The sequence below is a fragment of the Sciurus vulgaris genome (genome assembly GCF_902686455.1).
Source record: "Sciurus vulgaris genome assembly, chromosome: 8".
Lineage (NCBI taxonomy): Eukaryota > Metazoa > Chordata > Mammalia > Rodentia > Sciuridae > Sciurus > Sciurus vulgaris.
The window spans coordinates 136,728,244-136,740,682 of NC_136468.1; the positions used below are offsets into that span (position 1 = coordinate 136,728,244).

General features: G+C 53.7%; 2 protein-coding genes across 5 annotated transcripts in view; one reads left to right on the top strand and one right to left on the bottom strand.

The window, feature by feature from the left end:
* Window positions 1-12,439, top strand: part of UBE3B (ubiquitin protein ligase E3B) — a 224,352-nt gene that overhangs the window by 63,619 nt on the left and 148,294 nt on the right. The gene's annotated exons all lie outside the window — the stretch shown is intronic.
* Window positions 344-12,301, bottom strand: MMAB (metabolism of cobalamin associated B). Its single transcript, XM_079151482.1, is given in 13 exon segments — window positions 344-668; window positions 670-714; window positions 2,070-2,076; window positions 2,079-2,128; window positions 3,366-3,430; window positions 3,637-3,665; window positions 3,668-3,685; window positions 3,688-3,732; window positions 3,973-4,045; window positions 5,310-5,367; window positions 7,372-7,465; window positions 10,798-10,850; window positions 12,124-12,301. Coding segments are annotated over 13 exon segments (699 nt in total). The 5' UTR covers window positions 12,240-12,301; the 3' UTR covers window positions 344-622.

Here is a 12,439-nt window from a genome sequence, read left to right on the forward strand (position 1 = left end):
CCCAGGGCCTCCTCCCCACCATGGAGGGAGGCACCCCCACGCCCGCTCAGTCCAAGTCCGCCTTTCTGAGGCCCTGCCTGTCATTTTGCAGCTGTCCTTCCCCCACGCGGTGGCAGTGATGGGTGGCTCAGAGGTGACTAAACTCCCCAATCCTGCCTTCCTCCCCTTATGAATGTGACATTTAAAGCCCCGTTGGCGCAGGTAGATCATGATCACATTTCCAAGGGCCTCTGGTACCATTCCAGATCCGGGAGCACGTGGGGCTGGCCGTGGGGGGCGCGCCCACGAGCGCTCTTCCCCTCCCCCTCCCTCGGCCCCTCCCCCCCCACACCCACGGAGGCTCCCGCTTTTCCCACGTTTATTCTTTTGCTGCACAGCTCCTCCTCTCTGCGGCTGCCCTTGACCTTTCTTTTCTGCAATGCTGAGCCCCTTCCCCCTTCCTCTAAGACCAAGGACACCCTGGGGGAGCAGGGGCAGGACTCTCAGGGGCCGTGGTCCTTTGAGGGAGGTGGCAGGGCTGAGGCAAAGCCCCTCAGGAACCAGGACGCTGGAAAGCAAACTGCACCGCTGTCCCCAGGGGGCCCGCGAGCTGCCCCACTGCATTATTTCAAGTGCCTCTGTCTCAGTCCGACGGGTCGTTTTTCTTGTATATTTTCTCCTGTTCCCCTCCGTCTGGCTGCGTACCTGGCTACCGTGAAGAGATAGTCGCTGAGCCTGGAGGGAGAGAGGAGCGAAGAGAAGCCGAGAAGCGAGGTCAGTGCGGACATGGCTCGTCCTCCATTGGCCGCGAGGAGAGCCACGGATCCCGCAGCCCCAGGAGCACCGAGCAGGGACAGCGGTGCCCAGCCCTCTTGCCACACGGGTGGCCTCAAGGTCAGCTTGTGACAGCCAGGGTTCCAGTTCTGGTACCAGGCTGCTGTCCTGCCCTGACGCCATGGCAGGAACTCTGGACCACTCTTAGAGTTGGCTTGTGCCCTTTGAGTAAGCGGAACTGGTACTTCCCAAACTGGAGGGTGTGTGGGATCACCTGGGGACGTGTGCCACACAGATCCCCTTTCTGGAGGGGGACTCTGCAGGGTGGAGTCCTGGCCAGCAACTGCTGCATGACCCACACTTGGCATTAGGACATTCTGGATCACTCTGAGGTCAGGTGGTCCTATACACTGTAGGGTATTGTGCAGCATCTCAGTCTCTACCCACTAGATGCTAGTAGCACCCCAGCCCCAGCAGTGACAACCAAAGTGTCTCCAGAACCATGATGCCCTGGTTGGGAAACACGGGCCCAGAGAATTCTGGGGAGCAGCTGCTGCCACACCACGCATTTGCCACCGCCCTCCTCTAGCCCTGCCCTCCCCTCGGAGGTCAGCTCCACAGAACCCCCCGACTAGGCCCAGACCCCTGGGCCCGCCACACCACTCTGGTGGCCCACTGCTGGCTCTCCTGGGTGATAGTGGGGGAGACTGCTCTGACTCCTGGAGGGCTAGCGTGGTGCCCTGCCATGCATGGCTGGGATAGCTCCTGGGCTGCTGGCCCTTCCCCAGGCCCCTGGCTCTGGCCTTGCCCGTGCTCAACGCCACAAAGCCAGACACCAACCAGCGAGCAGGCTTTGGGCGCAGGCTGCTGAGGCGGAGGGGAGTCCTCCCTGGGTCACTGGTCCTGCACCGGGGCTCCTGAGCTTGGCCTGGGGCTCTGGGTGGGGAGCCTGGCGGCCTCCCGTGGTGGTCACTATCCAGATGCCTCATGAGGCCTTCCCGACCACCCGGCCTCCAGGAGCACCTCGCTCCTGCCCCTGCACCCTCTGTGCCTAGGTTTGTCTGAGCTGGTTTTGGCAGTGGTCTCTCCCATCCAGATCCTAACCCTACCGGGGACATGGGCAATGTCTGTCTCGGCCACAGCTGCCTCCCCACGCCTGGCACTGTGCCTGGCGGGCAGCAGACACTCACAAACACGAGCGGAGGGGCGAGCTGATGAGCACAGCCCGGCAGGGCTCCTTGGGCCCGATACACTGCTGTTACATCCCTCAGACGCGCCTGGTGTCTCAGAGTAGAGACCCTCGCTGTGTGGAGTACCTGTTAAGAACTTGGCCACGTTGGCATCGGTCTCTCCCCTCTGGACAAGAGGCACCACGCTGCCAAGAGAGAGAACACACTCATGTCACACTCAGCACACGCAGGGACCTGGAGCCTTAGCCCAACTGGCTCTTCCCACATGGCCCCTGTCCCTGGTAGGTTAATAGGTCATTCAATCTCCTTCCTTGGACACTCTCCTGAGGCCCCATCCATCCAAGGAGGGATGGAGCGCAGAGCAGGGGCTATGGGGATGGCTGTCCCACATCCCAGCCTATGGTTTTTGGGCCACTGGGCCCAGTTCTCGGCTCCTCACTGGGTTGGGTGGCTTTGAACTTACCATCCTCCTGCCTCAGCCTCCCCAGTCACTGAGATTACAGGCATGTGCCACTGTGCTTGGCCTTGTATGAGATAGTGTCTTGCTAGGTTGCTCAGGGCTGGCCTCAAATTTGCAATCCTCCTGCCTCAGCCTCCTAAGTCACTGGAATCATCGGTATGCACCTAGCTGTTTGTCTTTGTTTTTTGTTTTTGTTTTTTTTGCTTTTGAAGCTAAAGCTTTCTCTTACCCAGTATTCCTTTGGGCCTGTCTAGGACCAAGAGCCTTTCATGAAGGACAAAGCCTTTATGGTGTGGGGTCATGGAAAGCTCAGGGGTTGGCCCAGATAAACCTGGGCTCCAATCTGCACTCTGCCATGGACCACTTGGTCACCCAAGGCATGATGTCACCTCTCTGAGCCCGTCTCCTGGTTCCTGTAAAGTGGGGTTGCCACCATAGTTCAGGGTTCTCACGAGGAATCAATGAGATCAGAAACAGTGTCCGCACAGCAGGTGGCTGTGCTAAGGCGGCGTGCACCTCCATTCTCTGTAGCTGGGGAGGGGGTGTGAACAGACATTCTGCAGGTCCTTGAAAAGGTTGTGAGCGGCTTTCCTTTTCTGAGTCAGGCGAGGGGCTAGCGGCTGGTGGTGGGCTACTGACCACTTGCAACCCTGGCCCCTTGCGGCTGGGCAGCCCCTCCACACCCTTATGTATCTGTGGGCCAACAGAGTCCTTTATGTCAACATCCCCACCAATGAAGCAGCCTGGAACCCATCTTCTCTTGCTCTCAGGAGGAAAGGTAGACCCTGTGTGCCAACGAGCAGTGGGCAGTGAGTTCCTGTCTGTCTCCCGCTGCAGTGCAGGCTCTGAGGACAGGAACGTGGCCTGTCCTGGCACCCCTGGGCACATCAGACCTGAGAAAGTTCTCCCAAGGTGCAGCCTCCCACCTGTCGCAAAGGCAGCCTCTCCCCGAGGCCCCCTACCGTCTCTCAGCTCGGCGGCACACGGCCCGGCAGAAGTGCAGCGCGGCGCTACTCTTGCCTCCTGACTGAGAGGAGAAAGCGGGTGTTGGCTGGGCAGGAGTTCTGCTCCTGGGCCCGTGGCACCCTCTGGAGACCCGCCTCCAAAGGGCACAGAGCTGGGGTGGATCTGAGAGGACCTGGAGGGGACTTGGGGTGGAGGACAGCAGTCACTACTGAGGCTATGTGGAGGAGACAGGGCTGAAAGGCCCCGGTGGAGGCCACCAGTACCTACCGGCAGGATAAAAGCCGTGAGTGGGGGAGCTGGCCCGAGTACCTGTCGACCACCTCTCCAGCTCCGAGTAGGGCCCTGCCTGGAAGGCCGCGTGCGCTGGGCAGTCGAGGAGCAGAGGGACCTGCCATGAGGCACGGCCACCCGGCTGCCCAGGGAGCACCCCGCCGCTGGCCTTCCCACCGCTTCCCCCCGCCCAGGGCCAGCTTCCCTCCCAGGGGTAGGGTGAGGCCACACGGCCGACTGGGCGAGGCCTGGGCCTGGGCTCCCAAGTGGTGCACAGGACAGCGTCCCCACCCCAGGGCCCTCTGGATGCCCGCAGCAGGTTCTGAGAGTTACTTAAGTGAGCCTCCCTGGCTGAGGAGCGTGGAGTCGCCAGGGCCGAGCCGATGTCCTGCAGCGTGCACTGGATCTGGGGGGAGGGGGAGACCTGCTTGTGAGGTGGGGCAGAAATGAGGGCGTGCCACGGGCAGCGGTGTCACCTGGCACACAGAGTGCGCCGAGAGCTGTATTGTGGGGCCTGTCCGGCTTCAGTGAGGCGACATTTACAGGCAAACCGTCAGACCTCCACACGACGCCTCGTTGGGCCACCCAGCCCACTTGAGGGGACCTGGTGTGGCTGTTTCAGGGCGCGAGGGAGGAAAAGGCCCCAGTGTCCAGCGATGAGCAGCAAGGGCCCCAGTGGAGGTCCAGAGGAGCCGCCTGGGCTCTGGTCCTTGTCTCCCATGCACCTGTGCCCTTGGAGAGCTGCCGCTTCTCTCTGAACGGACAGCTTTGGGCTTCTCCTTGTGGGCCTCACAGCCCAACAGGATGCAGAACCTAATGTGTAGAGGCCACTTGCTGGAAGAAAGGTCAGCTGGGGCTCACGGGGCTTCGAGGAGCAGGAGGCCCGTCTGCTCCAGAGCTCGTGCCTGGGTTGTCTAGACTCCAGAGGACAGGTAGGTGGCAACCTTGGGCACTCGGAGGTGCAGCCCCATCTCTGTGTTTGACCTTCACTCTGGGAGTCTGAGGCCCCATTCCTCTTTTTCGAGGTACTGGGGATTAAACCCAGGGGTGCTCTATTACTGAGTTAGACCCCGACCCATCCCCCTCTTGATTTGTTTTGAGACAGGGTCTTACTAAGTTGCCCTGCCTAGCCTCAAATTTGTGATCCTCCTGCCTCAGCCTCTGGGCTAGCTAGGTGTGCCACCTTGCCCGGCCCCAGTCCTTCACATGAATACTAACCAGCAGTCTAGCTGTGGCTCACTGGTGCTGAGTGTCCCCAAAAGCCCGTGGCACTTCATCAGGGTTTTCTCAGCCTGAGGCTACTGCCCATTTGGGGCTGGGTCACCCTTGTTGAGTGAACAGTCCATGTATTGTAGGGAGATTGAGCCTGCTTCCTGGTCTGCACCGTATTATAGGCCAGTAGCAGCCACCACTTCCAGATGTGACGACCCCAAAAGACCTCCCGAACCCTGCCAAATGCCCCCTGGGACAGAGTCCGCCGCCAGCTAAGGCTGCTGCCCTTCAGACTCCTCCTCACTTAGCTCTATCCTGCCTGAGCAGGAGGATTCTCTCTCTAAGTCCCCATTTCACAGATGAGGAGAAACCGAGGCCTCAGATGAGCGTGGCCCCGACAACACAAAAGGGATGATGAGTTCGTCCTCCCCATTTTGGGGTGAGAGGCTGCTACTTACCTTCTGAAGCTCTTCGGCAAATGCATGGTCCTTTTCCGCAATTGAATCCATAGCCAAACTATGAGAAAAAGCACAAAGAACATCCTCTGACATAGTGCGGCTCTAAGACAGTGAACTCCCAGGCGCGGGCCATCCAGCACACTTAGCTACAATACCCACGGGGCTGTTTCTCTCGCTGACAATGGGAACGTCAGGAGCTTCCATTTGGACAGGGGTAGTTCTTTCCTAAAACGCCTCTCCTTGCAAACTGTGGTCAGTGCTGAAGGAGGGTGGGAGAAGCCTCGGCGGGCCTCAGCTGGGGGCAGGGCGGGCTTCCTGGGGAAGGGTGCTGGGGTGGCTTTGGAGGCTGCGGACGAGCTCCTGGTAAGGGGATGGGAGGTGGGAGGAAGCGGCCCTGATGCTGGGCAAGATGCTGGCTCTGGCCTCTGCTGCAGCCCCGTCTCCTGAACCCACCAGGGTCCTGGAGGGGAACAGGGGTGCTCTTGAAGGGAGGCTTCTCAGAGGAACTGATGAGCAATGGCGAAGACTAGCAAAGGCAGGAGCCTGAAGGGGCTGATGGGGAGAGTGCCCCCAACCCCGCTGAGTGCTAGACTCCAGGGAGGGAGCTGGGCAGGAGCCCTGTGCCGCCAGGGCCACGCCCGGCGAGGGAGCGGAGTCCTGCGTGCTCTCAGACCTCTGTACCTGCTCTCCAACCCTGGCTGCCACCTCCCACTGAGGGAACCAGGGTGCTGGTCACCAGGTGATGAGGCCAATTGCCCAGGCACAGAAAGGCAGAGAGGAGAGTGGACAGTGGACGTGAAAGGGAACAAAGAATAACCCGTGCGTCTTCCCAGCCATCGGACGATCAGAACGAGCTGAACGTGGAAGTCAGCCTTGGCTCGTCTCCCCTCGGGATGTTAGGAAGGCTGCGTGGCTGAGACCCTGTCTTTGCCGCTGAAGTATGCCTTAGGCCGGGCACCCTGTAGGCGCCCAGAAACATCTGCCACTGCGGGATCCCCCGGGTGCCAGCCCCATGCCAGCTCCCACTGCGAGCAGCGTCCAGGGAGCATTCGTGGCCACCTGGAGGCAGGGCTGAGGCTCTGGTTAGCAGTGCCTGCCACACGGAGGTGCCCAGTCAATATCTGACAAAGGAAGAATCCATCACTGAGGCTTCTAGACTGACCTCTTGCCCTGCATCGGTTGGAAGATGCTGGTCACTGATTTGCTAATTCTGTTTTTTTTTAATACGGGGGATTGAACCAGGGTGGTTAACCACTGGGCCACATCCCCAGCAGTTTTCTTTTTTTTTTTTTAATATTTTGTCTAGAGACAGGGTCTCCTGAAGTTGCTCAGGGCCTTCCTAAGTTGCTGAGGCTGGCTTTGAACTTGAAACCCTTCTGCCTCAGTCCCCCAGTCACATCCAGTCAGCGGCTGGATGACAGGTGTGCACCACGGCCAGCGGCTGGCGGATGTGCTAATTCTGAATGGCCAATGTTAGAGCCTATGGTGTCTCTACTGTGCCCACGTCATCCTGCCCCCCCCACCCCCACACACAGGGCTTTGCCTTCTCCACCTTGCTGGACGAGTCACTCCCTGACATTATCTGCCTTGAAAAATCTCAACTGGTCTGCCCATCACCGAGATGGATACGATTACTATGACCAATTGACAGAATAGTACACAGAGGCTCAGAGAGGCTGGGGGTTTGCCTACCATCACACAGCTACCTGCAGTGGTACTGAATTTGAACCCAGGTCCGTCTGACTCCCACACCCCTATAACCACAAGCCACGTCAGACCTCTGGAAACAGCGCTGGAGATTGTTGGGGCTCACGCTGTTAATGGAGCACTGAGCATGATGGGCTGTACCATAATTCTCAGCAGGTGCTGCCCCAGCCACCCCACTGATGTCAGGCACATCCACAGGAATGGCTCTGGCCAGTGAAAGGTCAGTGGAGATGTCACTCCTGGGAAGCGGAGCTGGCCAGCCTGTGCTCCCAACTCAGGCAGGTCTGGTGCAGACAGCTTCCACGTGCGTGGCATTCACTCACGACCCCACCTCGGGCCAGTCCCAGCTCCTTACCCGATAGCTGAACTTAATTCATCGGTAGTTCCCACGGCTTCAAACACCTGGTCATCTTTAGGTCTCCTTTCTCCTGTGAAGGTGCTAGAAAACCCTGTGGGAAAAAACATAAAGCCGCCCAAATGAAGACAGCCCCCCGCCCCCCGATTTGCTGTGTTTTGATTGCCCGTTGAGGTGCGGGGATCAAACCCAGGGTGTGTGCATACTAGGCAAGTGCTCCACCACTGAGCCGCACCACCAGCCCGTAAGTGTTCAATGTGAAGGTCAAGAGACAGACAAACGCTGAGCCAGGTGTGGGGCGCACGCCTGTGATCCCAGGGACTCAGGAGGCTGAGGCAGAGGGATAGCAGGCTCGAGGCCAGCCTCGGTGACATAGGAGGCCCTAAGCAACTCAGTGAGACCCTGACCCAAAATTAAAAAAAAAAAAAAAAAAAAGGGCTGGCGATAGAGGTCAGTGATAAAGCACCCCAGGTTCAATCCCCATACCAAAATAAATCAAAAAGAAGAAGAGAGAAAGAAAAGAACTGACACCCTAAGTGCCCAAGGTCATGAATTTCTATTAACTGTGTGATCAGCACCCAGCTCAAAGACAAAACTTGACTAGACCCCAGAAGAACCCCCCACCCACTTCCAGTCACCCTCCTAAGGGTGACTCCCTTACTCCTTCCCTAACGTGCTTTCCAAGTACTAAGCAGCCTGCTGAAGAAATAAGACATTTGAGACTGCATGTATGTCATCCCTCTCTCGCACATGGACCCAAGTCCCCTGCACCTCTGCCTAGGTCATGGGTCCTGCCTGGCCTTATCTGGCAGTCTTTGGTGTTGCCAGGCAACCCTGAGGCTCACAGGTAGGCTGTGGTGTTCTGCTGAATGCAAATGATTTCGCAGAACCCTCCGGGATGGTCCACCCTACGCCTGCGACGGATCAGGACCAAAACAAACCAGGCCGCAGCTGAGCAACATCCACACTATGAAAATGCCAAATGCCCCTTTCCTGGCTAGTGTCAGTAGCGATGCGTCTCTATCACCTCTTGGCTGCTCCTGCCTTCTAAAGAAAAATCAAAACACCCCATTACACAATTAAGGGGCTGGGGAAGTAGCTCAGTTGGTAGAGTGCTTGTCTCACAAGCACAAGGCCCTGGGTTCAATCCCCAGCACTGCAAAACAAAAACAAAAACCTAATTACACAATTAGCCCTGCTTTCTGACGGTGTCCCATACAGATTACAGCCTCACTTCCTCAAGCCCTTCCCCAAGTCACCCATCACAAGCCCACCCTGTAAGTTTCTTCCGGCACCCTCTTTTTAAAAATATACATATTTTTAAGTTGTAGATGGAGACAGTATCTATTTTTTATTTGTTTTTTAACGCAATGCTGAGAATCAAACCCAGGGCCTCACACGTGCCAGGCAAGTGCTCTACCACTGAGCCACAGCCCCAGCCCCTCCAGCACCCTCTTACAGAGTCACCCTACAGTCCCCATGCTGGGCCATCTCCCTCCTTCTAATGAGCCAACTGCCCCAACTGTTTCTGATCACAGGGGGGTCCCTGGAGGTCTTTGGCTGGCAGTCATTGATACCAGCACCTGACCTTTGTCATTCCCGGACATGCTTTTGTGTTAGGGTGGTGGTAATATATGCTTAACATGAAATGTACCATTTGATCTTTTTTTAATCCATAGTGCAATGGCATTAGCTATATCCTATGTGGACATTTATACTTCTAAGTATATATCCAGAAAACAACGGCTAGCAGTGATCTGCGTGGCTTTCAACTTCAGGAAATGGTATCACTCTGATAGGGTTTTTTTTTTTTTTGTTTTGTTTTTTACTTTTATTTATTTTTTTCATTATCTTTTTTCTTGACAGTGATAAATATTAAATTTTTTTCATACATGTATATAGGGTAATAATGTCTGTCTCAATCTACTGCCTTCCCATCCCCATCCACCCTACCCTCCCCCTCACTTCCCTCTATACAATCCAAAGTTCCTTCATTCTTTTCCACCCACTCCCAACTATGGAATCGGTATTTAATTATCAGAGAAAACATTTGGCCTTTGGTTTTTTGGGTTTGGCTTATTTCACTTAGCATAATATTCTCCAGTTCCATCCATTTATCTGCAAATGCCAAAATTTCTTTCTTCTTTAAGGCTGAGTAATATTCCATTGTATATATGTACCACATTTATTTATCCATTCATCTGTTAAAGGACATCTAGGTTGGTTCCATAGTTTTGCTATCATGAATTGAACTGCTGTAAACATTGATGTGGCTGCATCACTGTAGTATACTGATTTTAAGTCCTTTGGGTATAAACCAAGGAGTGGGATAGCTGGGTCAAATGGTGGTTCCATTCCAAGTTTCCTTAGGAATCTACATACTGCTTCCCAAAGTGGTTGCACCAATCTGCATTCCCATCAACAATGTATGAGTGTACCTTTCTCCCCACATGCTCACCAACACTTATTATTGCTTGTATTTTTGATAATTGCCATTCTGACTGGAGTGAGATGAAATCTTAGAGCAGTTTTTTTGTTTTTGTTTTTGTTGTTTGTTTTTTGCAGTACTGGGGATTTGAACCCAGGGCCTTGTGTTTGCAAGGCAAGCACTCTACCAACTGAGCTATATCCCCAGCCCCTTACAGCAGTTTTGATTTGCATTTCTCTAATTACAAGAGATGATGAACATTTTTTCATACATTTGTTGATAGATTGTATTTCTTCTTCTGTGAAGTACCTGTGCCATAGCCCATTTATTGAATGGGTTATTTGGGTTTTTTTGGTGTTGTTTTTTGAGTTCTTTATATATCTTTGGAGAATAGTGCTGTATCTGAGGTGCATGTGGTAAAGATTTTTTCCCATTCTGTAGGCTTTCTCTTCAAACCACTGATTGTTTCTTTTGCTGAGAAGATTTTAGTTTGGATTTATTTTATTTATTGATTCCTAATTTTACTTTGTGCGCTTTAGGAGTCTTGTTAAGAAAGTTAGGTCCTAAAGTGATGCCCAGCCCTCTTTTATATTTTATTTAGAGAAAGGGTCTTGCTGAGGGCCTTGCTAAGTTGCTGAGGCTGGCTTTGAACTCACAATCCTCCTGCCTCAGCCTCCTGCATCACTGGGATTACAGGCATGTGCCACAGCACCCAGCGGGTCATATACTTTTTAGTGGCTACAAAGAAGTTGGAAGAACTTTGAAATGATGTCTGCCATATGTCTTTAATAATAATAAATATATATATATACATATATATATATATGTATATATACTTTTTAGTTGTAGGTGGACACAATACCTTTATTTTATTTTTATGTGTTGCTGAGGATCAAACCCAGGACCTCACACATGCTAGGCAAGCGCTCTACCACTGAGCCACAACCCCAGCCCTGCCTTGTATCTTTTGTTGCATTTTCAATCTGTCCTCACCCTACCTTTGTCTCCTGTTTTGGTGTAAATCTTGGGGATCTTCGAGGAAGGCTGTGGCCTAATAAGAAACAGACATCAAGAGGTGATGAGTAGGATGTCTTACAGAGGGGCAACTCTGTATGTGGGTCCCAGCTTGCTGCCTGCAACCTCAGCAGTAGCCCTTACTCCCCACTTTTTGGATGGTAATATCTTCAGTCTTTAGACACAGAATCTTGCTGAGTTGCTTAGGACCTAAGTTGCTGGCTTTGAACTCATGATCCTCCTGCCTCAGCCTCCTCTTCCCTCCATCCCTTCTACTTCAAGTCCTTTGTGGGCAAGCTCTGTATCTTCCCCACATATATCTGGAGAGCAGCAAATGTAATGTATTGCTCAATGAATATTTGCTGAAAGAATTGATTGATCACTTCCCATAGCTCCTGGTACCATAGTGTATTTTGGGCATTATCTCCTGGAACTATTCTGAAATCTTCCAATAGCCCCAAAGGTAGACATGACCTTATTACCTTCATATTACCTTCATTTTAGTTGAGGAAACTAGTTCATAGTGAGACTTATCTTCCTAGGGAAGAAGAGACAGGGCTTGGGACTCATGTCTAAGATTGTCCTACTCCTGGGACCAAACTGTTACTTGTACCCTCCCCAAACTCTTCCTCTTTACCACCAAGTCTGGGTCTCTTGGAGGGAAGGAAAACTGGACCACTTCCATTCTACAAGGCTTCAAGTACACTCAGCAATGAAGAATTGCCAAAACGGGATTTGAAAACTGGCATTTTCACGCTTTTTAAATTATTGGCAGTACTGGGGACCAAACCCAGGTCCTTATGCATACTAGGCAAATGTTCTACCACTGATCTACATCCCCATCTCCCCCAAAACTAGCATTTTCAAATAGCAACACAAAACTTCAATAGACGGCTCAAAACTAAAATGTGACATTTTATGCTTATTCAAAAGTTAAATTACTGGACTTATAAAATATATTAACCCACGATTAATTCATGGTACTCTACAGGTTCTGAGGCTGGGGTGGTCTTGGGGCGCAGTGCAAATTTCAAAGTATATGATGCAAGTCATCTTCAGATAATGTCGTGGATCTGTATAAACTGCTTTGGAGACAGGTCAAAATATGAATTGTGAGCCCACCTGGCCCACATGGGACATGGCCTGCCCTGACTGATGACAGCTGGGCTGCATTAAAACTCTTGCAAAGAAATACAGCTTCCACGTTGCCCACGGTGACGTCAGTACACGGGGGACGTCACGCTGATGTACCCAGGGTGACAACATCAAGATGCACTGTAGGTGTTGGAGGTACCCACCCAGACACTCACCTGTCCCCGTCTTCCACGCCCTGAGGGCCGCGACTCTGGAAACGGGGACATAGCAGCCTGCTGGCGCCAAGGCACCCGCGCAGGCCACGGCGGCCTCCCTGCACCCACACAGCCATGAGCAGGGCCGCGAGTCGGGGACTGACCCAGCCAGGCTGCCGTCCAGGCCCGGGGGTGACTCCACCCACAGCCGCCGCGCCACCGTTCAGCTGCCATTTCCTATTGGTTCGCAGCTCTCGCACCAGGGCGGGATCCTTCTAAGGACTTGTTTTCTATTGGTTCACGTAAGGAGAGGGGCGGGAAAACCCTGGACGGCTTG